Source organism: Ovis canadensis, chromosome 4 (genome assembly GCF_042477335.2).
Source record: "Ovis canadensis isolate MfBH-ARS-UI-01 breed Bighorn chromosome 4, ARS-UI_OviCan_v2, whole genome shotgun sequence".
Taxonomy (NCBI): Eukaryota; Metazoa; Chordata; class Mammalia; order Artiodactyla; family Bovidae; genus Ovis; species Ovis canadensis.
The window spans coordinates 86907325-86930881 of NC_091248.1; the positions used below are offsets into that span (position 1 = coordinate 86907325).

Genomic DNA, 23557 nt, shown 5'->3' on the forward strand with positions numbered 1-23557 from the left:
ACTACTGCACAACTGCACTCATCTCACACGCTAGTACAGTAATGCTGAAAATTCTCCAAGCCAGGCTTCAGCAATATGTGAACTGTGAACTTCCTGATGTTCAAGCTGGGTTTAGAAAAGGCAGAGGAACCAGAGATCAAATTGCCAACATCCACTGGATCATCGAAAAAGCAAGAGAGTTCTAGAAAAAACATCTATTTCTGCTTTATTGACTATGCCAAAGCCTTTGACTGCGTGGATCACAAGAAACTGTGGGAAATTCTGAAAGAGATGGGAATACCAGACCACCTGACCTGACTTTTGAGAAATCTGTATGCAGGTCAGGAAGCAACAGTTAGAACTGGACATGGAACAACAGACTGGTTCCAAATAGGAAAAGGAGTACATCAAGGCTGTTTATTGTCACCCTGCTTATTTAACTTATATGCAGAGTACATCATGAGAAACACTGGACTGGAGAAACACAAGCTGGAATCAAGAGTGCCGGGAGAAATATCAGTAACCTCAGATATGCAGATGACACCACCCTTATGGCAGAAAGTGAAGAGGAGCTAAAAAGCCTCTTGATGAAAGTAAAAGAGGAGAGTGGAAAAGTTGGCTTAAAGCTCAACATTCAGAAAACAAACATCATGGCATCTGGTCCCATCACTTCATGGGAAATAGATGGGGAAACAATGGAAACAGTGTCAGACTTTATTTTGGGGGGCTCCAAAGTCACTGCAGATGGTGATTGCAGCCATGAAATTAAAAGACACTCCTTGGAAGAAAAGTCACGAGCAACCTAGATAGTATATTCAAAAGCAGAGACATTACTTTGCCGACTAAGGTCCATCTAGTCAAGGCTATGGTTTTTCCTGTGGTCACGTATGGATGTGAGAGTTGGACTGTGAAGAAGGCTGGGCGCCGAAGATTGATGTGTTTGAACTGTAGTGTTGGAGAAGACTCTTGAGAGTCCCTTGGACTGCAAGGAGATCCAACCAGTCCATTCTGAAGGAGATCAGCCCTGGGATTTCTTTGGAAGGAATGATGCCAAAGCTGAAACTCCAGTACTTTGGCCACTTTATGCGAAGAGTTGACTCATTGGAAAAGACTTTGATGCTGGGAGGGATTGGGGGCCAGAGGAGAAGGGGACGACAGAGGATGAGATGGCTGGATGGCATCACTGACTCAATGGACGCAAGTCTGAGTGAACTCTGGGAGTTGGTCATGGACAGGGAGGCCTGGCGTGCTGCGATTCATGGGGTCACAAAGAGTCGGACAGGACTGAGCAACTAAACTGAACTGAACTGAAGGTTCCACAGTATCTTATGAGGTACTGTACTCTATCTAAAGATCTAGGAGCCGCCATCACTCAAGGATCAAGATCCCTCTCCCTAACTCTGACATAAAAGCTTTACTAGATTTTCTGCTAGAAAAATGTCTAACCTGCTTGCTACTGCTTTTTTCTCTGTGAGTTTTCCCAATGACTGCGCCTCTAACAAACCTTATATGCCTGACTATTTTACCTTGCTTCCAGGATACATACATACATATATATATAAAAACATACTAAATATATCAATATAAAATTTTAACATCATTAAAAAGAAACTAGGATTCATCAAAGAAAAGAAAAAGTTCTGCCACCATCAGTACTGTCTGAAGTCTAAAGGCAAATGCTAATTTCACCTCTCAAATGGTAAACATATTTTAATGTATATTTAATATCTTTTAAAATTCCAACCTGCAATGTTTTTAAGCGTTTATTAAGAGATAACTCATCAACTTCCAGAATAAAAACTTCTACTGCCATGTACAGCTTCTGTTGTACTTCATTTCTTTCAGCAATCAAAATATTCCCTTCATTCTGAAGGAAGGAAAAAGGGAATAACCATCATTAATATACCATGTGTTTTTACACACTGACCTATATAAAAAAAACTGATCTCTTAAAATTAGCAAAATTTAACATTACATTCTCCAACATAATATTTAAGACAAACCCCTCTCTTCTTAGATCACCAAACTGACAAAGTTTCTTTCCCTTAATTAGAAATAAGATTTAAAGTCCACAATTCTGCTCTGTTAATCTTTACTTTTCCGAAACAATAAAATTTTAGTTAAGAAAATTATACCAGTGTCTGTGACTAATTACATACTGCCTCCTTCCTACTCCCACCCCATGCTCAAGTCATTCACCTATTTATGTTTCAAGATTTACTTAATCTCCAACAGGATAAAACCGCCAATTCCCCCAAGAAGCTATGCCTGGAAACAGATATGAGATATCTCCAAGAACCCTATGCATTAGCTCTATTCTAGTTCTTAGTAAACTATATTAAAACTACCTATTTACGTATTTGTCCTATACCTGAAGTAGAGAGAGGAACAGGATGTCTTAAATTTGTGTCTCTACTACCTGTAACAGAGGTACATACACTTAAATGTCCGAATTTTAGAGTATTCTTTTTTGTGTAAGCTCAACCAGACCATTATATAACTAATTATGAAGACAAAAGACTCTTTCATCAAAAATACACATGGCGGGCTTTTCTGGTGGTTCAGTGGTCAAGAATCAGTCTGTCAATGCAGGAGACACGGATTCGATCTGGGAAGCATGCCACGGAGCAGCCAAGCCCATGTGCCACAACTACTGACCCTGTCCTCTACAGCCCCGGAAGCACAGCTACTAAAGCCCTGGTGCTCTGTATGGCCTGTGCTCCTCAACAGGAGAAGCCACGAAGAAGAAGCCCACGCATCACAACCAGAGAGTAGCCCCCATGTGCCAGAACTGGAGAAAAGTCTGTGTGGCAATGAAGACCCAGCAGAGCCAAAAATAAATACACAAATAAAAAATGTTTTAAGAAGTACACATGGCAATCAAAGAACTGTGCAAAATATATAAATGAAAATAACAATCTTAAGATGCAAATTAAATGCAACAAGGGAAATAAAAAGACAACTTTATCTGAGGGACAATTATGCCTGTCCTTAATAATCTACAGTAATCTACTCTTCAATCTGTCAAATGAACTTTAGGGCAATAAAGCCCAAGAGTAAGTGCTGAAGTGTCAGCAGTAGTGGAGACAAATTGTTTTAAAAAATCACATTTCTCCTACTAGAATACCAAATCTGACAGACACTATAAGACCTTTTCCCCTCCGTGTCCTGAATCACTTTACTATTTTCAAATGACAAAACAAAAGTTAAAAAGCAGTTCTTTTTCAAGTTTCACCTTACTACATGAAAATAATTGTGAAATATTTTAATGATGGCAGTATGGAAATAGAATACACTTCGTAATCAAGACATCTGGTTTAAAATTCCAGATTAACATGTAGAAGCATATGATCTTGAAGTATGTAATCTTGAGCAATTTCCTTAAACCTTGTGGGCCTCATTTTCCTAAGGAGCAAAAATGCCCATGTTTATAAAGTACCTATACATACATGTTTCTAAAAGATGCAAAAATTATTACTTCTGTCACCTTTTTTCGTCTACCATCAGAAGTGACCAGTAAAGGTCTAATGTGTAAAGTAACCCAAATCTAATCCCCTAACCAAATTAAATATTCCTGGCATTTCCAAAGGCTTAGTTATCTTATTTACTTTTCTCATTCAGAGCCAGTTAGGCAGCCAACTGGCCAAACGAGGTATGACTAGGGAATAAGACCCTTAGGGTACAATCTTCAGAGGCAGAAACCACAAATACTTAAGATAGGACAACTCCAAACTCAAGTATAAAGCTCATAGGTACTATGGAAAGCTATGACTATCTTATCAGATATCTTAATATGAAAAACATGGAGTTTGACTCAGCTGAGTATAATAACAAAAATTCCCACAGGAAAAAATATTTGTACCTACACTAATTAAGATTTCACATGAAATATTCCATTCTTCATATCCCTTTCCTACCAACATATAAAGGACAGGACAGGAGAGTGAGGTCACTCAGTAGTGTCTGACTCAAGGTACTAGAGTGGATTGCCATTTCCTTCTCCAGGGGATCTTCCCTAACCAGGGATCGAACCCAGGTCTCCCACATTGCAGGCAGATACTTTACTGTTTGAGCCACAAGGGAGGCACCCACATAGAATTACCTTTTCAAGAAGGGATGGTTTAGAGAGCATTTAATAGTAAGGCAGAGTCCTATACTGTAGCATAAAGCGTGCCCCTGTGACCAGAAGATCCACATTAGCAGGTGTGGGAGTCATCCTGGCTTATAAGCCTCATGCCCCTCAAAAACCACTCTCTCTTATAGGTATAGCTCCCAGGGTCCCTCAGGGAGTATGCCCAGTTGTTTAGTATTTGTAGTTTGCAGTTCCTCCCAATCCAGATACAATTTACCAATCAGGGATTTTATTTACCTAAACAATGTTGCCAGTAACATGACTGAAATTTCAATTTATCAAATTACCAAGGGAACAGAGAGAGGTAAATCCTCAGGCAAAATGGGAAAAGATTTTGTTAACCCTTTTCCACAACCACTACTCATTTACCTTACCCTTCTTCTAAGGCAACAAAAGAAATCAAATTACTAATATGAAGATATTCCAAAAGTTAAAGATTTCATATAAAGTGTCATTACAATATCTGCAGTCCTGCTTTTTTGAAAGATATTATCTCCTTATAGTCAACAGATAAAAATCATAATGGAGAAAAATTCTTGACCCACCACATTCTCACAAGTTTGAATCTTCTCCTGAGCCAGATTATATTCTGCCCAAATTAGCTCTAATTCATTCAAAGAAGCTGGGATAGTAAAGCAGTCTTCATTCAATACTTGTATAGCATCTGAAAGGTCATTTCCAAAACGAACACTGATACTGACACGTCTATTCAAAAAAAAAAAAAAGGCAAAAGGAAAAGATCAAGAAATGTTTAAGGTTGTGTGAGAAAAAAAATTACACAAATAATAATGGTCTAAAGTTACTATTTACAACACTGGCTATGAAGAGGTGTTTTTTAAAACTATATAAAATCATAGATAACTTTGATACAAACCTTTAACTAAAAATACATTTCACTGGGAAAAAATTAAATATTTTATATAAAAAGATAGCTTCAAAAGTCTGCAGAATTAAAATGATATAAAATTAGATTTTTAAATACTTCTTTTAAAATGTTATATTTAAGCCAATTTTATCAAGATGAAGGCACAGAGTACTTGTACCTTAATAAGCAGACCATCATTTGCATAATCTTAAAAAAATCCCCCCAAAAAACCCAACAAAGCAATCAGAGAGGCCAATTTAGGAAAACCAACAAGGTTCACCGTTTTATTTGTTTTAGCTTCCAACCAGACTTTCGCCATTCTAATAGCACACTATTTCCTCAAATACAGGTCAAAATATATTGAACTGTTCTGGTCTAAAGTCTGTCTCACAGCTTTTCCAGTGTAGTCACTTTGGCTGTGCATTAAAAGTTGATTAACCTCTAGAGAGACCAAATTACTCAAACTATTTAAAACCTATAAACCAAATGCTAACTGACAGATTTAAACTGGAAAATAGATTCCCAATGGACAAAAAATGAACACACCGTATTAACTGAGAGCAACATCTTAGTGTTTCCAAGTATATGAAGAAATGAATTACTGGTTTAAGTTTTATGCATAGCACAAAAAGAGAACTAGATTGTTTTGAGAACCATTTTTTCCACACTCCAGAAAAGGGTGAAAAATTATCCCTAACCAACAATAAAGCAATTTTCTATAAAGTAAAATACCTACTTAATTCACATATAGAATCTGGGACATGCTGATGAAACTGCGTGAGACTTGCTAACCAACTGCTTTTCTTCTGACTCCATGAAGATCACTTTTCCTCTGATTTAGGAAGGCTACTTTTGTCTTTCTTTAGACAGAGTATAATTAAATAATCTGGATTACTGAAATCTATAGTTTCTGTATAGGACTGAAAATAACCCCAAGCAAAACAATGGGACCTAGTAGTTTCCCATCAAACTATTACTTAGAAGTTGTGTTGACTTTTTAATTCCATTCTCATATATAACTTTAGACACTATCATCCCACACGGTGACAACAGAACACTATAAAAACAGTATAAAATTTGTCTCAGGAGTAACTATCTTTAGCTTCCCTCTTTAAAATAATGAAAATACAAAGAATAAGTTTCAAAGTAAATATGAAGTGGGAGGGGACATGGATAAACCCATGGCTGATTCATGTTGATGTTTGGTAGAAACCAATGCAATAACTGAACAACTATATATATGTGTATATATACATATATATATATACACACACACACATGGAGAGAAAGAGAGACAGAGAAAACCAGGAATAAAACCATCAAGGGTCCCCACTAAAAAAGTTAATTAATTTTAAAAAAGAAAAAGCAAAAATGAAATAAAGAAATTAAAACACAACTAATCAGCATTGTTTTAAAGCATTCTCCTCAAAAATTCGCTTTAACCTACCTAATTCCTTTCAATATTTCAACTTTAGCTGCCAGATTTTTCATTCTGGTACCTATACAAGTCTTCAGAGTACTTTCCAAACGTTTAGTCAAATCCACGGTAGTTGCTTTCTCTTGCTGAAGCAAAGAAGAAACATATCTTAGTCACACATAGACCCACATAGGAAACTGTATTTCTACTGTTATTTAAATAACTTTTAACTAAAATTTTAAAGGATTTATGAGGCAGTGTTCCCTGAAGAATGCCACATATGAATTCAAGGGTTGGAGATTGAGTTCAACTACCAATGGTCAATGACTTAACCAGGCCCAAGTAATGAAACCTTGATTTTAAAAAACTCAGAATGATGAGGTCTGCGGGAAGCTTCCAGACTGGTGAACAAATCCATGTGCTGGGAGACTGACAGGTCCAGAGAATCCTCCAAACGATCCCCATCTCCACTCCCATCATCACTTCCTCTTTGCGGAGTCTTTCTATATTTGCCTGTTCCTGAATCGTATCCTTTATAATAAAACTGTCACCATAAGCACAGCACTTTCATGAGTCCTGACAGTTGTTACTGAATTACTGAATTGAGAGCAAGGTGTGGGAGTGGGTCATAGGAAGTCCTACACTGATAGAAAAAAGTGTGGGTAGCCTGGGACCTGATTTGTGGCTGGTGCCTGAATTGAGCTAAGTCTTGAGGGACTTAATCCTTGTGGAGTCTGAGATAACTCTTGGCATTTAGTGTCAAAAATGAACTGTGGCGATTCAGTTGATGTTAGAGAAATGGCAACTCGTGTTGGGGTAACATATTTGGTATTAGAAAAAGTTATACATTTGAAGACTTGAGCAAACCTTAATACTTAACTATCATAAAAGGAAATACATGGAGATATAGCAGCCTGTTAAACAACAATAGGATGCAGATGAAGCACTTTAAGAGACTTATCAAGCAAAATGGAATGTATAGGCCTAACTGGAAATCTGATTGGAAGAAACCAAACATAAATGACATTCATGGAACAATATGGGAAATCTGAACACTGGATATTAAATGATATTATGGGATTCCCTGGTGGCTCAGCTGACAAAGAATCCTCCTGCAATGTGGGAGACTTGGGTTCAGTCCCTGGACTGGGACGATTCCCTAGAGAAGGAAAAGGCTACCTACTCTAGTATTCTGGTTTGGAGAATTACATTAACTGTATAGTCTGTGGGGTCACAAAGAGTCGGACACGACTGAGTGACTTTCACTTAGTGTGAACATAAGTTAGTGAACTTAGTGAAAGGATTATTACTAATTTTTAAATGTATCATGGTTATGTCTCTTTTGAATTTCTTTTCTGTTAGAGATACAAAATACATTAAAGCATATACATTAAACTATTATGAATGGGATTTGTTTTGAAATTACTAGGAGGCATAGATTTTTAAAAAGACTATCTATTTAATAATTGTAAAAACTGGGTGATGATACATAGTATTAATTATTCAACTCTCTTTTTAAAATGTTTGAAAATTTCCAGAGTTAAAAAAATTTTAAAGAACATAAAAGGAAATATAAATGAGAAATTATTAATCTTTCAAACATCCAATGAAATTCAAAGATCATTAGTTTGTAGCATAAGAAAAAATTTCATCTATAAATAAGTGTGAAGAAAGAGAATAAAGAGTAGGGAGAAGAAGGGATGGTAAGAAAAGGAGACAGAAAAGTATAAAGACAAATAAGAGCAAATCAGAGTTTCCCCGGTGGCCAGATGGTTAAGAATCCACCCGCCAATGCAAGGCACAGGGGTTGGATCCCTGGTCCATGAAGATCCCACATGCCTAAGAGCAACTAAGACCATGCACCACAATTACTGAAGCCTGTGCACCTAGAGCCCATGCTCAGAAACGAGAGAAGTCACTGCAATGAGAAGCCTGCGCGATAGCCTGCGCGTCGTCAGCTAGAGAGTAGCCCCACTCCTCACAACTACAGAAAGCCTGAGCACAGCAGTGAAGATCCCAATGCAGTCAAAAATAAATAATGAATAAATCTGTTTAAAAAAAATAAGAGTAAATGAACACAATGATTTCCCAGTTGATCATTCTTTATCTTAAGCCACTGAAACATTCCATACCTGCAGCTCCTGGGCAGTCTGTTCTACTTTCAATTCTAATGCTTTGCACCTTTCAAGAAGAACCTCCTTCTCTGTTTTAAGTTTTTCATTTTCTTCAATCAGTTTCTGGTCCTGCTTAATTTTTGCCAGGCTGACATTAGACCCTAAATTAAAGTCACCAACAGCCAAATTTTCCCTATTAAAAACAAATTCACTCATTTTAAAAACCAAATTGTTTTAAGTGTGACAGAGATCAAAACTTAAAATTTGGCTTTTTATACCATAATAAATATATATATATGTGTGTGTATTTATATAAAGTTAATTTTGGAAACTAATCTAATCTTTACCTAGTTTCAACATTCAGTTCAGTTCAGTCGCTCAGTCGTATCCAACTCTTTGCAACCCCATGAATCGCAGTACGCCAGGCCTCCCTGTCCATCACCATCTCCCAGAGTACACTCAAACTTATGTCCATTAGAAAGCATTTTAATGCAAACTAGATTTTATAACTGAAGTCATACTTCAAAAGCAATGCCTCCTAATCTCAGATAAATCATATTCCAACTTTTTGATATCAACTCCAGCAAAGACAGTAAAAAGCATTTCTGTATCAGTTTCTCCCAGTCTCTCCTCATTACTCCCACTCCATTTGACCATTTAGTTCCTAAAGTACTGATAAGATCCCAACAAAAAGCTTTATTACCCATGACACAGTATCATGGGCTAGATCATGATACAGAAGTAGAAGGATAGTTTTGTACTTTTAAAAATCAAATCTGGCTTTCTGCTTCAAGTTTATAAGTAAAAATTATCTAAAAAGTGAACATTTTTGTTATAATCAAATTCCATCACAGTAAATTTTCACAGGAAGAAAAAAGAGCCTCTCTTTTGTTAGAGAAAAGGCAACTCCCTAAAACTCATTAAAATATTCTCAGAGCCATAGGAAAAACTTCAAAGTTTATCTGAAATTCTGTCTCTTGACTGAATAATTTAGATTTAGGGGTAGATTTTTATGATAAATGTATTCAAAAGACTTGGAAAGAAGAGTTGGTATGTGAACTTCAAACAATTCAGGAATGATTTTTCTTTCAAAATGACTTTTAATTAAAATATCCCTGTTAAAGAGGAATTTATTTTTTCATTGTGTTAGAAAGGGATACCTGTTTGAGAAAAACAGAAATAATCAGTATCATCCCTCAAAATCACTGACATAGCTGAGGACTCTAAAAACATAAGCCTTGACTATTATGACAAGAGCTTCTAACATAAATCAAAAATTAGGTAAGACTAAAAATCCCACTACAATCTTACTTTGGAAATGTCACATTATTTCCTGCATCATTTTCATTCTTCAAGTCAAGAGACATTCTCCCACTTAAGCGCCCCTTTGGCCGGGTGAAGGTTGATTGGCTTGATCTATGCCCCCACAAAGGAATGGGGCTTTTGAGGTTCCTGAGAACAAGCTGACCAGGATCTGATTTTTTTTCCTCACAGACATTAGTGCTGGAAGTGAGTCTGCATTTTTCTGCAAATCCTTTCTTAGCCACCTCTTCCCCAATATCTACACTGCCATACTCAGCCTGCGCAATTACTGTTCCATCTTGATAGGTAGCTTTAATTCTCATTTTAATTTCCTTTTCAAAAATCAAGCTCCCCAAAAAGGTTCTGCCCTAAGAAAGATAAGAAAAAAGAAGATATTAATCAGCTATACCAACGTATTTTTCTTCACTTATTTTTTCTATTAATATCTAGTTTTTCCAATCATCATTTTCTTCTTCATTCTGAAATCTCTACAAACGTGGTTTCACCTTGTTGGCTAAATATACTTCCTTATGTGAATACTATACTCCAATTACACACTTGATAAATCCTTTCCAGAAGAAGAGCTAAGACCTGTACAGGCACCTATATTTATACATGTTTTAAAGTGTACCAATTAAATACCCTAGAATAATCTCTTTAAATCAAGCAGATTCTGTTGACCATTTTGGTCCTAACTAAATATAAAGGTGTCCTGAGGAATTATAGCATGTAAAAATGAAATCTGGTATCTAGGAAAAGGGGGAAAATGTGGAAGCAGTGACAGATTTTCTTTTCTTGGGCTCTAAGACACTGTGGACGGTGACTGCAGCCATGAAATTAGGAGATCCTTGCTTCTTGGAAGGAAAGCTATGACAAACCTAGACAGTGTATTAAAAACCAGAGACATCACTGTGCTAACAAAGGTCTGTATAGTCAAAGCTATGGTCTTTCCAGTAGTCATGTACAGATCTGAGAGTTGAACCATAAAGAAGGCTGAGAGCTGAAGAATTGATGCTTTTGAGTTGTGGTGCTAGAGAAGACCCTTGGGAATCTCCTGGACTGCAAGGAGATCAAACCAGTTCTAAAGGAAATAAATCCTGACTATTTATTGGAAGGATTGACACTGAAGCTAAAGTTGCAATACTTTGGCTACCTAACGTAAACAGCCGACACACTGAAAAAAACCCTGGTGCTGGGAAAGACTGAAGGCAAAAGAAGATGGTGGCAGAGGATGAGATGGTTAGACAGCATCACTTGACTCAAAACACATTAATTTGCACAAACTCTGGGAGGTAGTGAACAGGGAAGCCCATGTGGTCGCAGAGTTGGACACGACTCAGTAACTGAACAACACAGTTCTAGGTATAGAAATGTTTCTTATAAGTAACTATAGTGCAGACAAAACTACAGCCAGTGACCTAAAAGATACTAAAAACTAAACAAAAAAGAGGCAAAGAGAAGGTTTTCCAATTTTATTGTTCTTTCTAGTACTGATTATTTTCACATAAGTCATTTGAGCTGCTGAATATAAAATATGTATCTGATTACTTCGCAGTGTAGCATTCCTTCAATAGCAGTATCAGTTACCAAAAGAATATCATTTTTGCACAGATTTAAAAGGAGGTAGGATTCCTGTTAAGACTACCACTGAAATTATGAGGTCTTCCAGAATCAGGTTGCTAACCTAAAATTTAATGGAAATGAATGCAAACTGGAATCTAGATTAAAAGAAACATCACTGCCAATTACTATGTTGAACAGTATGAGCCTCTGCAAGAAGATAAAATCTGATTAATTTACAACTCTGCTTATTTCAAATTTGTGATGTTTATGGCCACAGCTAAAGATCACTTTTATTTTATAAATATTTTCTCAAAAGCAAAAGATAACAATAATTATATGCATCAGTCTCTCAATAATAAGAGACTATTCTTTGAAGCTTTCTCATCAGAAGAAACTATTTACGTTTATTATATGTGTATACACACAAACAACAGTCTTACCTAGAATGTGTATCCTAGCAAAGAAGAGTACAAATATATTATTATATAATTGCTTCTGAATTATTCCATGTCACATTTTTCACTAATTTATACAAGCTTTCATAGTATAGAAAATGAATGGATTTTAACCAGACATTTTTTTTTTCAAGCACATAGTTTTCTTTCCATTAACAAAAATATTTTAAATCTGTGACTTGCCTGATCAAACTGGGTAACTTCTTGGCCAGAAGGAATTTGTAGTCCCCAAAGTCTATACTTTTTGGCAACACTAGAAAATTGCAGATCCAAAGGAATCTCAACTATATCCGATCGATTCAGAATTTCTGTATTTCCATAGTCAATATATCTCACCAGACACTGGAAAATAATCAGATAAATACTAATACAGAACTTAGATTAAATATCTCAAAAAAAATCACATATTTGCTGCTTTTTGTCAATTACCTATAAATCATGATAGCATTTCACCTGAAATTGTCTAAATGCATTCAGAAACAAGAGCTCCAGCAATATCCTCAAAATACAGAAAACCCTTAGTCCATGAGATCCCAGGGATTTTTCTATTTGGTACTAGTTCAACTAGTACCAAACAGTACTATTTCCAACAGTACCATTTCACATTTTGATTTGTTTAAACAGTGTATTTAAATAAATATAAGTCTATGAAACTTATGACTCTCTTCTATCTCTAATGTTAAAACCAATCAACATTCTTAAATTCAAGTTGGAAACAATAAAATCTGAAAAGGCAAAGTTTTAGGAAACTTTGATAAACTTAACTCCAGCTATTAGACCTTTGAAATGAATCAAATTCACTCTTTCCTCCAGCTCTATATCTATAAAAGGTAAAAAAGATAAATAGTTTATCACAAGGTCAAAAGCCATTTCGCCCTTAATTTAAAAAGTTAAAGCCAAATCAAAAGCAAACACAAAATATTATTTCCAGTTGTCAAACTGTGGGGAACAGGTCTATTTTACTAAGATAAATCATTACTTATAACAATAATAAATCACAAGATTTTAAAAATATATTTGGAACATTACTCAAAGCGTTTCATCTTACTTTATTGCACCAAGAACAATATTTACAAAATATTATATATTATAGCATATTTTTAAGTCCAAGAAAGCAGACATTTAAAAAAAAATAGTAACAGAAACCCTACAGAGATGCTTTTACACAGCCTGAGATGTCCAACTGCCACCAAACTATTTAGAATCCTATCTCCACAAATTCCCTTAAAAATATTCCAGAATTTCACAATGTAAAAGACAAAATAGCTAAATGCAAAGAAAATTCATCACATTTAACCAAGGCACAAAAAAGAGGCAAGCAAATCTTCACTATTAACGGCATGCATGTCTACTAAGTAAAATATAAACATAATTTTAGAATTAAATGTTCTTTTTCTACTCAATAGAATAAACTTTAACTTACTCAGCAAGACTCAAATATAATTATTAAGAACTAAAATACAAAGAACCAACTGGTCACCAAAAATAATGCACAAATTAGGTAATCTATTCTTTGATAATCCGGGGTGATTATATGACAACGTAAAATCAGAAGAATATTTCTGAATCTAACTTTGACTTTTGTAAGCACTTCATTTCTTTTGTTTTTTGAGCGGGGGGATGTATGTTTTAATCAATTCATATGTTATTCAACCATATTTTAAAATTTATTTAATTGGAGGCTAATTACAATAATGTAGTGGTATTCAACCATATTTTATACCACTATGAATAAGCAATGAAAGGCTAATTAAGCATCAAAGTTTGGAATGAAAATAAATATTCCTCATGGCAAAAAAAAGTTGAACACTCGTTCTTGCCTTTTCATCGTTAATGACTTTCAGTACTTGGCATCTGTACCAACATTTATCTTCAGAAAATAATCCACCATAAATCTACAGACAGAAAAAGAAAGCAAAATTATTTGGCATTTTAATGAATAGTAATGCTAAGTAGATCAGCTCATTTACTAAGCACTTTATGTATAATAACTTATTTTATTCTTACAACCCTATGAGGCAGGTACTTTGTTTTCACCATTACATGCCCAAAGTCACAAGCTAGTAAGCAGCAGAACCAGTTCAAATCCAGGCAATTGCCTTTAGAGTCCATCATATTATTCTGCCTCTCTAAAAAATAAAAAAAGAGAAGACAAAAAGCATAAAAACTGAAAACTCAAAAAAAAAAAATCAAAGACTTCAAATCATGCTGTTTAGATGTCTGAAGACATTAATTGCTCTTAAAACACAAACATGCCAAGGTACATGCCACTTAACTATAATTCTTGACCATTACAGGATTTCATATATCCTCCCATACAATTTAAAACATTTCTAGATTATCTGTAACACTTAATACAAGGAAAATGCTATGCAAATAGTCGCCAGTATGTGGCAAATTCAAGTTCTGCTCATTGGAATTGCCTGAAAAAATTTTGGAATGTTTCTAACCTGCAGTTGGGTGAATTCATGAACGTGGAATACATATATAATGGAGGCTCAACTGTATATAACTTCCTATAAGTCAATCAAGACAAATAACCTTGAAAACTGGAAAAAGATCTAAATAGCTACTTCACAAAAGATATCCAAATGGCTAATAAAACTTGAAGAGCATGCTCAAGCTCAGATTCCTAAGGTAAATAAAAGTAAAATCACAAAATAACATTACACACCCACCAGAAATGGCTAGTATTAAAAAGACTGACAATGTAAAGGGTTGGTGAGGACACAGAAGAACTGGAACTCTCAAACTTTGCTGGTAAAGATGCAAAGTGGTTCAATACTTTGCCAAACTGACTGGCTGGTACCTACTGAAGTGAAACACACCTACTCTATGATTTGGCAATTTCACTCTTAGGTATATACACAAAATAAATTAGTTAAAACATCCATCAGAAGTCTTGTATAAGGAGTTCATAGCAGTTTCATTCACAGTAGCCAAAAACTATAAACAATCCAAATGCCCAGCAAAGGAGAAGAGATTAATTTTGGTGTATTTATATATTTGGGCTTCCCTGGTAGCTCAGATGGTAAAGAATCTGCCTGCAATACAAGAGACCCAGCTTTGATCCCTGGGTCAGGAAGATCCCCTCGAAAAGAGAATCCCAACCCACTCCAGTATTCTTGCCTGGAGAATCCCATGGACAGAGATGCCTGGCAGACTACAGTTTATAGGGTCGCAAAGAGTTGGACAAGACTGAGCAACTAGTAATTTCACTTTCATACACTGAAATACTGCATAGGTTGAAAAAGAACAAACATACAATAATATGGATAAATCTCAGAAATTACATTGAACAAAAAAAGCCATACACACAAAAGAGTATATATACTGTATAATTTAAGAATAGGCAAATGAACCTATGGTGATGGAAGTCAGAATAATGGTTACCTCTGTTAAAAGACTACTAAGAACTGACTGAGAGGGGCCTGAGTGAATTTTCTAAGCTGACAGAATTGTATCTTGATCTGGGTGGTGATCACATAGATGAAAACATATGAAAAATGCATCAAGCTGTGTACTTAAAAGATACATACTGCATTGTAAATTATGCCAATTAAAAAATACATGCACATATACTGTCAAACTGTTCTCCATAAACATCTCTCTTATAAATTTTTGTGAATCAAGGTCAAGGACAATGATTCTATTCTGTTCACCACCATTCTATTCTGTTCACCACTGTGTTAAGTACCAGTGTTTAACACAGTGCCTGGTTCATAAGTATTTTTGAAAAAATAAATTTATAATGACTATAGTCTATACAAATTCTAAAAATGTGCCTCTTTCTTCAAATATAACAAAAATTCCAAAATCTATAAAATCTAAGATCAGGAAAGCTAACAGGAAAGATGGAATAATTGTATCCAAGAATATGGCTCACCTTCTTTGGATCAAGATTCCCAAAAACTGAATTGGCAAGGGGACAGACTTCAGACAGTGAACAACCAATCTTCATAATATCCTTATTTCTATTGATACTCTAGACGGAAGGACAGACATAAATTCAGTAAAATATTATTAATATTTGCAATGTTATGCAAACAAGAGTTCTACTATGCATGATACTTAAAAGGTTTTGGAGCATTAGAAATTAAATAAATTCTCACATCATTACTTTTCATCATTCAAATGAGTTCTTTACTAGAAATGGAACTAGGCTACAGAAAATTTTTACCTCCCAATGAGTTCAAATTACATGGAATTCAAAATTAGATACTAAATATTATTAATATCATATGAAGAGATAACTTTGTCTCTGGATTTTACTTTAAATCAAATCCTAATTGCTCAAAATAGGTACTGTATTTTAGTCAAGTGACATGGGTCTTCTCACATATTTGTTGCTGTGTACAGGAAAAAGATGTAAAACTGATTTCAAAATGTATAGGTTCCTCTGTACATAAACACTGTTATCTACTTAGTAAATTTATTTCTCACAGGGGCATGGGTTAAAGATTTTGAAACTACTGAACAAATAAATAAATACACTGTATATAATGAAAGCAGGCAGAAAGAAATTACAAATAAGGCAGGCAGGCTAGAATGAACCTGCAATGTTAGATTACAATTGCAAAGTATCAGTATGAATTCATGTATATATACATGTATATGTACACAAGTACACATGTTTATGTGTGAATATATGTATATATGAAAGAATACAGATAAATATAAATATGCACGTGTTAGTTATATGTATTTGTATTTTTGTATTACATTGATAAATTTATTTCCTAGCTCTGTCTGCTAAGAGGAACTAGAAGCAATAATACTCAAGTAGTGACAAGCACACCTAGTACCCAGATCTTGATTTCTAAACCATTCTCTGATAAAAGAAACAAGATTTCTCTGGAGAGTGGATCATTCCAGGACTAGGACAGGGAAATAAATGATGATCCTGGAATATCTGGCGGTGCCAAAAAGTAAAGAAATATTCAAAAAAAGAATGAGTGTAGCTTAAATGATACAGTAGTCAATGTGAACAATCTCCTAACGGCCAAAGCTGGAACAATGTAAACAACAAAATAAATGACAGTACTCGATTATAAGCCACAGGTGTATATTAATATAAATAATTAACTGACTAAACAAAAGGTCGTGAGGAAACAACTCTTCCTTAATGAGTAATTCCAATTAACAAATGCAGAGGGAATGAGGAAAACAGAAAATCATCATCAAAGACCATAGTCATAAATAAAATATCCATGGGTAAAAAGTCTAAGAAAAACAAGATTAGATGGTCTCAATGTATCTTCTTCTAAAACACTCATTACTTACAAAAGGAAAAACAGTAACTTTACAATTGACACGTAGCAGTTATCCCCTTATAAAGTGCATCAAGGTTAATATCACCAATAAAGAAATATCTCCATATTATAAGTCCTCAATATGACATAATTTCAGTACATCATACTGTAGTATGTACCGTAGGGCTAGTCACTTCTGTAGTACTACTGCCAATTTGTTTACGAGAAACCATAAACAAATACAAACTGAGGGATCCTCTATAAAGTAACCAGTACTCATTAAAAATGTCAAAATCATGAAAGATAAAAGTATAAAAGAACTACCAAATGTTGGATGAGACTAAGGATACATGACAACTAAGTAAAATGTGAGATCTTGAAGCAGATCCTGGAATAGAGACAAAAAGAAAATAAGAAAAACACTGGTGGAATTTGAATTAGGGCTGTACTTAAAGAGTTACTAGTAGTGTACCAGTGTCAATTTCCTGACTGTGACCACTGTACTATGGTTATGTAAAATGTTAGAAACAAGGAAAACTAGGTGAAGGGCATAATATTGAAAATAATTTTACAACTTTCCTGTAAGTATAAAGTTATTTCAAAGTAAACCGTTAAATACGTATGTTCTTTAAAAATATATCAATAACACAGTCAATAAGGCTAGAAACAATATGATTATCTTCGATAAATGAAAACAAACTCTTGAGTTCCTATGCAGAGTAAAAATGTGAAGTGAATTCAAACCGACCCCAAAACACACTGAAATCAGTCTTTAATAATCCCCAGGAACGAACTCTCTGAAGTTCAGAATACACCAAAACATTTTACATAATTAGATTTTGTAGGTATATGGACTAGCATAAATGGAAGCTCTTTACTCAAATGTCAAATACTTAAGATTCCTCCAATGGCTACTCAGCAAACTAGGCCTACTGAAATTTTCAAAGTGTTCTCATGTAAGTGGCTTAAATGGCAGAAAATCCAAAGTGGTAGAAAAACAGAGAATACATGTGAGCAGATCTTCATCTTGACCTGCCTCCGTATGTTTCTAAATCTCTATTTACTCTTCATCTACAGCCTATCAAAACCCTAATCAAATGCTATAATTAGCTTTTTTTCTGCTATATTCTTTCTGTAGAATTACTGTTTTATCGTTGCCTTTTCTGTTAAACAGTATGTACACATCAGGTGTTAAAAAATACATCTTACAATTGAGCAGGGGAGGAAATTACACAGAAAATTAGCATCGTGCAGCATTTTTCAGAAAAAAAAAGTGACGAGGTTTTCAGAAAAAAAAGTGACTATTATATTACATCTATTATTTGATACTAAGAGATCTAATACAATTATACAAAATATGTTAACATCAAATAATAAAACCAAAATTAAGATAGCAAAAAAGTCTTTTTTTTACAGGAAAATACTCTTGAAGCAGGTATGCAACTGACCACTCTTTTTAAAGAAAATCCACTGCATGCAAAATTATCAACCTCCAGAAAAATCACATATACTAAGTCTATTCTCACAAAGTATACCACATGCACACTTGGAAAACACAAAATGAAAACTGTTAAGCAACAGAGTGAGCTTCATGTTTATAAGAATATGAGAAGTCCTTTCATGCTTAGCACTGCTATATAAAGAAATGTCTTTTAAAGTGAAATTCATGAAGTGTCCCCCTGTTGGGACCACACTTTACAAAAATACTGTGTTCTTGAAATGACCTGGGCTTCCCAGGTGGCGCTAATTGTAAGGAACCTGCCTGCCAATGCAGGAGACATAGATGTGGCTTCAACCCCTGGGTCGGGAAGATCCCTGTGAGAAGGAAACGGCAACCCACTAAAGTATTCTTGCCTGGAAAATGCCACGGACAGAGGAGCCTTGTGGGTTATAGCCCACGGGGTTGGTAAAAGAGTAGGAGAGGACTGAAGCGACTTAGCATGCATGTGTTCTTGAAATGAGATTACAGACCAAATAGAGCATCTTAGCAATGTCATCTTGAATTTTTATAATTTTTAGCATTTTATCAAAACATATCAAAATTTCATCAAACATCAAAAGATGTCCCTTAGATGTATAGGATTCATTTAAAAATTTTTTTCCTAGAAACAACATACAAAGGAGAAGCACAGTTATTCCCAACCAACCTTCTGGAAGATGCTTCCCAAGGTTGAGAAGGGTCTTCTCTTCTTCTTAATGACTGTTTTTGGCCTTAGCATGTGTTAAGGTACGAGATTTCAGGTTAGTCGACCAAGGAAATCTCTTATTACAACTGTCAAAGGGGCACACATAGGGCCTGTCTCCAATATGGATTCACATGTGTGCACAAACAATTTGCTTCTTAAAAAAAAAATCTGATTCATATGGACACTTTAGTAGTTTTAGTTCTTAATCTTTTCATTAAGACATGCTTTCTCTCTTTTTGAAATGTGTTTCAATTTCTACAGGGGCCTCAACTTCAGGTTGAAATCAGAGGTTCGAAAATTATGAGTTCTGCTGTTTTGGTAAATAAAAGTTTATTTACAGATATACCTATTTATTTATATATTGTCTATGGCTGCCTTTGTACTACAATGGCAACTTTTGTAGAGCTGAACAGTTGCAAAATAGCCACAAGCCTTAAAATACTTACTAATATTAAACAGAAAAAGTTTGCTGACATCTGGCTTAAATCATAATTTCAAATTCAGGCTACAAATTCACATAAATGTCAACAAAAATTGAAGTCGAGAGCTGCACTGACCAATACTAGCCAATTCTTACCTGAAATGTGGCTCATCTAAGTTGTACTGTAAGTCTAACATATACACTGGGTTTTGTAAACTTACTATGAAAAAAGGAAAATAAAATATCTTGTTAACATACTTGTGTTCATTACATTTTAAAAAGACATTTAGGATGTGCTGAGTTACATAAAATGTTTTTATTAAAACTGATCTTGCCTGTTTCTTTTTCATTTTGAATGTGTCTTTTAAATTTAAATTACTTATAAGGCTCAAATTATATTTCTACCAGATAGTACTCGTCTAGAAAATCTTATATAATTAAGATAGTAAATGTTGTTCCTATTTAATAAGCTTAAAATATTTATCATCCAACACTGGACACTACTGAGAGGGACACAGGTGCTATTAATGCAGAGGAAATGGGGAAATGGGCAAAAAACCAGAACATGTGGGCACCCTTTAGAAAATGTGTCCATAAGCCAAGATAGAAATTTGTTGAATTTTTCTACGAATATCACTCTTCTAAAATGTTTTCTAAATAGATTTAAGAAGCCTGAGTTAATCTTATTTCTTCTTTAATCATTCTTTTTCATAAATCCTGTTTCCCATATCGCCAATTCACTCTACCCGCACAAAGAGAGTTGTTCTCAGGCTGCAGAAGTACACAAAAATGTTATTCCCTTCCCCTTCATATCACACAGCTCATAAAATTAAAAGTTATTGAGTAACTGTACATTAGAGAGATTCGCCTTCTTAAATTCTGGAACATAAGCACTTTGGTGCTTCGCTTTGTATTTAAAATTGAGTAAACTTACTTGCCTTGAAGACTGCCAATATAAAATTATAAATGTTCCATTAGTACTTTCAATTATATGATGAAAAAGATATTGTATCTCAAAATCAAAATTAAGCCAACAGAAAAAAGACAGAAATTTAAAAACAGTATCACTTAAGAAATTTAAAAACAGTATTGCTTGCTCCTCGGAAGAAAAGCTATGACCAACCTAGACAGCATATTAAAAAGCAGAGACATTACTTTGCCAACAAGTTCATATAGTCAAAGCTATGGTTTTTCTAGTAGTCATGTACGGATGTGAGAGTTGGACTATAAAGAAAGCTGAGTGCGAAGAATTGATGCTTTTGAACTGTGGTGTTGGAGAAGACTCTTGAGAGTCCCTTGGACAGCAAGGAGATCCAACCAGTCAATCCTAAAGGATATCAGTTCTGAATATTCACTGGAAGGACTGATGCTGAAGCTGAAACTCCAATACTTTGGCCACCTGATACAAAGAACTGATGACTCATTTGAAAAGACCCTGATGCTGGGAAAGATTGAAGGCAGGAGGAGAAGGGGACGACAGAGGATGAGATGGTTGGATGGCATCACCGACTAAACGGACGTGAGTCTGAGTAAGCTCCAGGAGTTGGTAATGGACGGGGAAGCCTGATGTGCTGCAGTCCATGGAGTCGCAGAGTCTGACATGACTGAGGCACCCAACTGAACTGAATCACTTAAGAAACAATCACATCCAAGACCTCTAGATGGAGCTGTAACTTCACAAATACAAGTTTCTCAGCATCTTCAGTAATTTATGCAGCCTAGATTGCTGATGCTAAATTAAGTGTAATTTTAAAACCTCACATTCATAATTCTGGTATTAAGTTCAATTTTTAGCCATTTGTCTTCTAATAATGCCCTGTGTTAAATAATGTTCAATAAAAATTAAGCATGGACAATAACAATGATATATATATATCATATTACAGGGTTTTATTTTCATTTTTGTTGGGGAGGATCTGGGTTAGTGGAAGAAGAGGTGGGAGAGGAAATAAGTCAGGCTATTTTACCTGGGCCCAAAATGTTACTGCATCTTCCACGTGACTTCCAACCACATCTTCAACTAAAATCAAATTACAATGCAAAGAAAATTAGAAATTCATCAAGATCATCTAACTTTTACATACAAAAATAATTTTTAGTGTCAGTACCTTTACTGCAATGTTTATCTTCCTCCATTTGGACAATTCCTGAAAAACTAAAACAATTCAATACTTTGAATTACGTTCTATTAATCTGGCCATTAACAGTGAATTAAAGACAAAATCATATAACGTTCAAATTCCTCTGTGCATGTTTTGTCCCAAATAAAGTTATCAAAATCCAAACTCTATATTAAAAACAACTTCAAAGATGTGTTCTGCAATAATTATTTTGAGTATATCTTGCAATTTCATTGGATGCAATTTCTATCTTTGAAATTATCTCTCTAAACAAACTTTTATAAATTTACACTGAATAGTATAATTGATGCATACTCTTTCCAGTTACATAAATATTTCAGTACAAAGTGTATATTCTTTAAAATAATTGATGCCTTTCCTAAACAAGAGTAGTGGCTTCCCTGATGGCTCAGCAGGTGAAGAATCCACCTGCAATGCGGAAGACACGGGAGAGGTGGGTTCAATCCCTGAGCTGGGAAGATCCCCTGGAGGAAAGAAATGGAAACCCACTACAGTATTCTTGCCTGAAAAAGTCCCATGGACAGAGTCTGATAGGCTACAGTCCAAAGGGCTGCAGAGTCTAACACAACTGGGCAACTAAACACGCCTGCACTAAACAAGAGTAGCACTCCCACAATTTAAACAAAAAGAAACACTACAAACATATATACATAACACAAATGCTTCAGACTGGTATTTCATTTTTAAACAAGAATATCCATTTTATGGTTTCTGCTTTTGAAGATACGCTGCATTTAAAAACTGCAAAACCAATCAAACTGTGCCCCTAACTTCAAAAATAATTTTCATTACATAATTTGCTTTCCCAAATGCAAGGTATTTCAAGATGTGTACTAGTTCTAACTTTGCCCTTAAAACACTAGAATATGGCACTTTATATGTATAAACATTAGGTTTTGGAATTGAAAATAGATCTTTTAAAGAATTTTAAGCGTTAATTAAGAACATCATAACAGCAAATATCCAAATCCTCCCCCAACCACAGGAAAAGAAGTAAATCTTGTGTCACACTGGGGGAAAGGTCATAAAAAATTTTAAACTATTATGATTTTTGTTACAACTTTACATTTTTCACATACACTAAGTAGGATCAAACCATCTTTAAAACAAGGATTCTTGCTCATATACTACTCAAAAGGTAAATTTTAAGTTGAGCAAAAAGTTGTAAAAACAAGTTAGAATCTGTCCAAAGAAACTTATTTCGCTGGAAGACACTCGCTTAATTTAAAAGATGGGGGCTTCCCTGGTAGCTCAGCTGGTAAAAAATCCACCTGCAACGCAGGAGATCCCAGTTTGATTCCTGGGTTGGGAAGATCCCCTGGAGAAGGGACTGGCTACCCACTCCAGTATTCTTGCCTGGAGAATCGCAAGAGTCAGACACGACTGAATGACTTTCATTTTGTTTTCTTTCTTTCTAAAATGAAAACCTTTACTTTGGAAATGGCACCACACGACGTACAATGTTTTAAAGTCTTATTTTTAAAGGGGTCAAAAACACTTTTTGGCAATGGTTAACACGAGAGTGGTGAAGGAAACGGCAACCCGCCCGGTCTTCTTGCCGGGAGAATCTCATGGACGGAGGAGTCTGGAGGGGGCTACAGTTCACCGGGTCTCAGGGAGTCGGACACGACTGAGAGACTTTCACACACTCACAAGAAGGGAGTGGTGCTGCACCCGCTATCTGCAAACCAGGATTACCAAACAGCACTTCCAATTCACATCGAGAATTA

General features: G+C 35.1%; 1 protein-coding gene across 3 annotated transcripts in view; it reads right to left on the reverse strand.

The window, feature by feature from the left end:
• Window positions 1–23557, reverse strand: part of STK31 (serine/threonine kinase 31) — a 107709-nt gene that overhangs the window by 55327 nt on the left and 28825 nt on the right. For all 3 annotated transcript variants that reach the window (XM_069586795.1, XM_069586796.1, XM_069586794.1), the window contains 10 exons: window positions 21795–21841; window positions 21654–21706; window positions 15714–15812; window positions 13648–13722; window positions 12011–12169; window positions 9819–10177; window positions 8526–8700; window positions 6424–6539; window positions 4657–4816; window positions 1724–1846 (listed from right to left, as the gene is read on the reverse strand). In XM_069586795.1, the coding sequence (XP_069442896.1) occupies window positions 1724–1846; window positions 4657–4816; window positions 6424–6539; window positions 8526–8700; window positions 9819–10177; window positions 12011–12169; window positions 13648–13722; window positions 15714–15812; window positions 21654–21706; window positions 21795–21822 (1347 nt within the window). In that variant the 5' untranslated portion in view covers window positions 21823–21841. The remainder of the gene's footprint in view (window positions 1–1723; window positions 1847–4656; window positions 4817–6423; window positions 6540–8525; window positions 8701–9818; window positions 10178–12010; window positions 12170–13647; window positions 13723–15713; window positions 15813–21653; window positions 21707–21794; window positions 21842–23557) is intronic.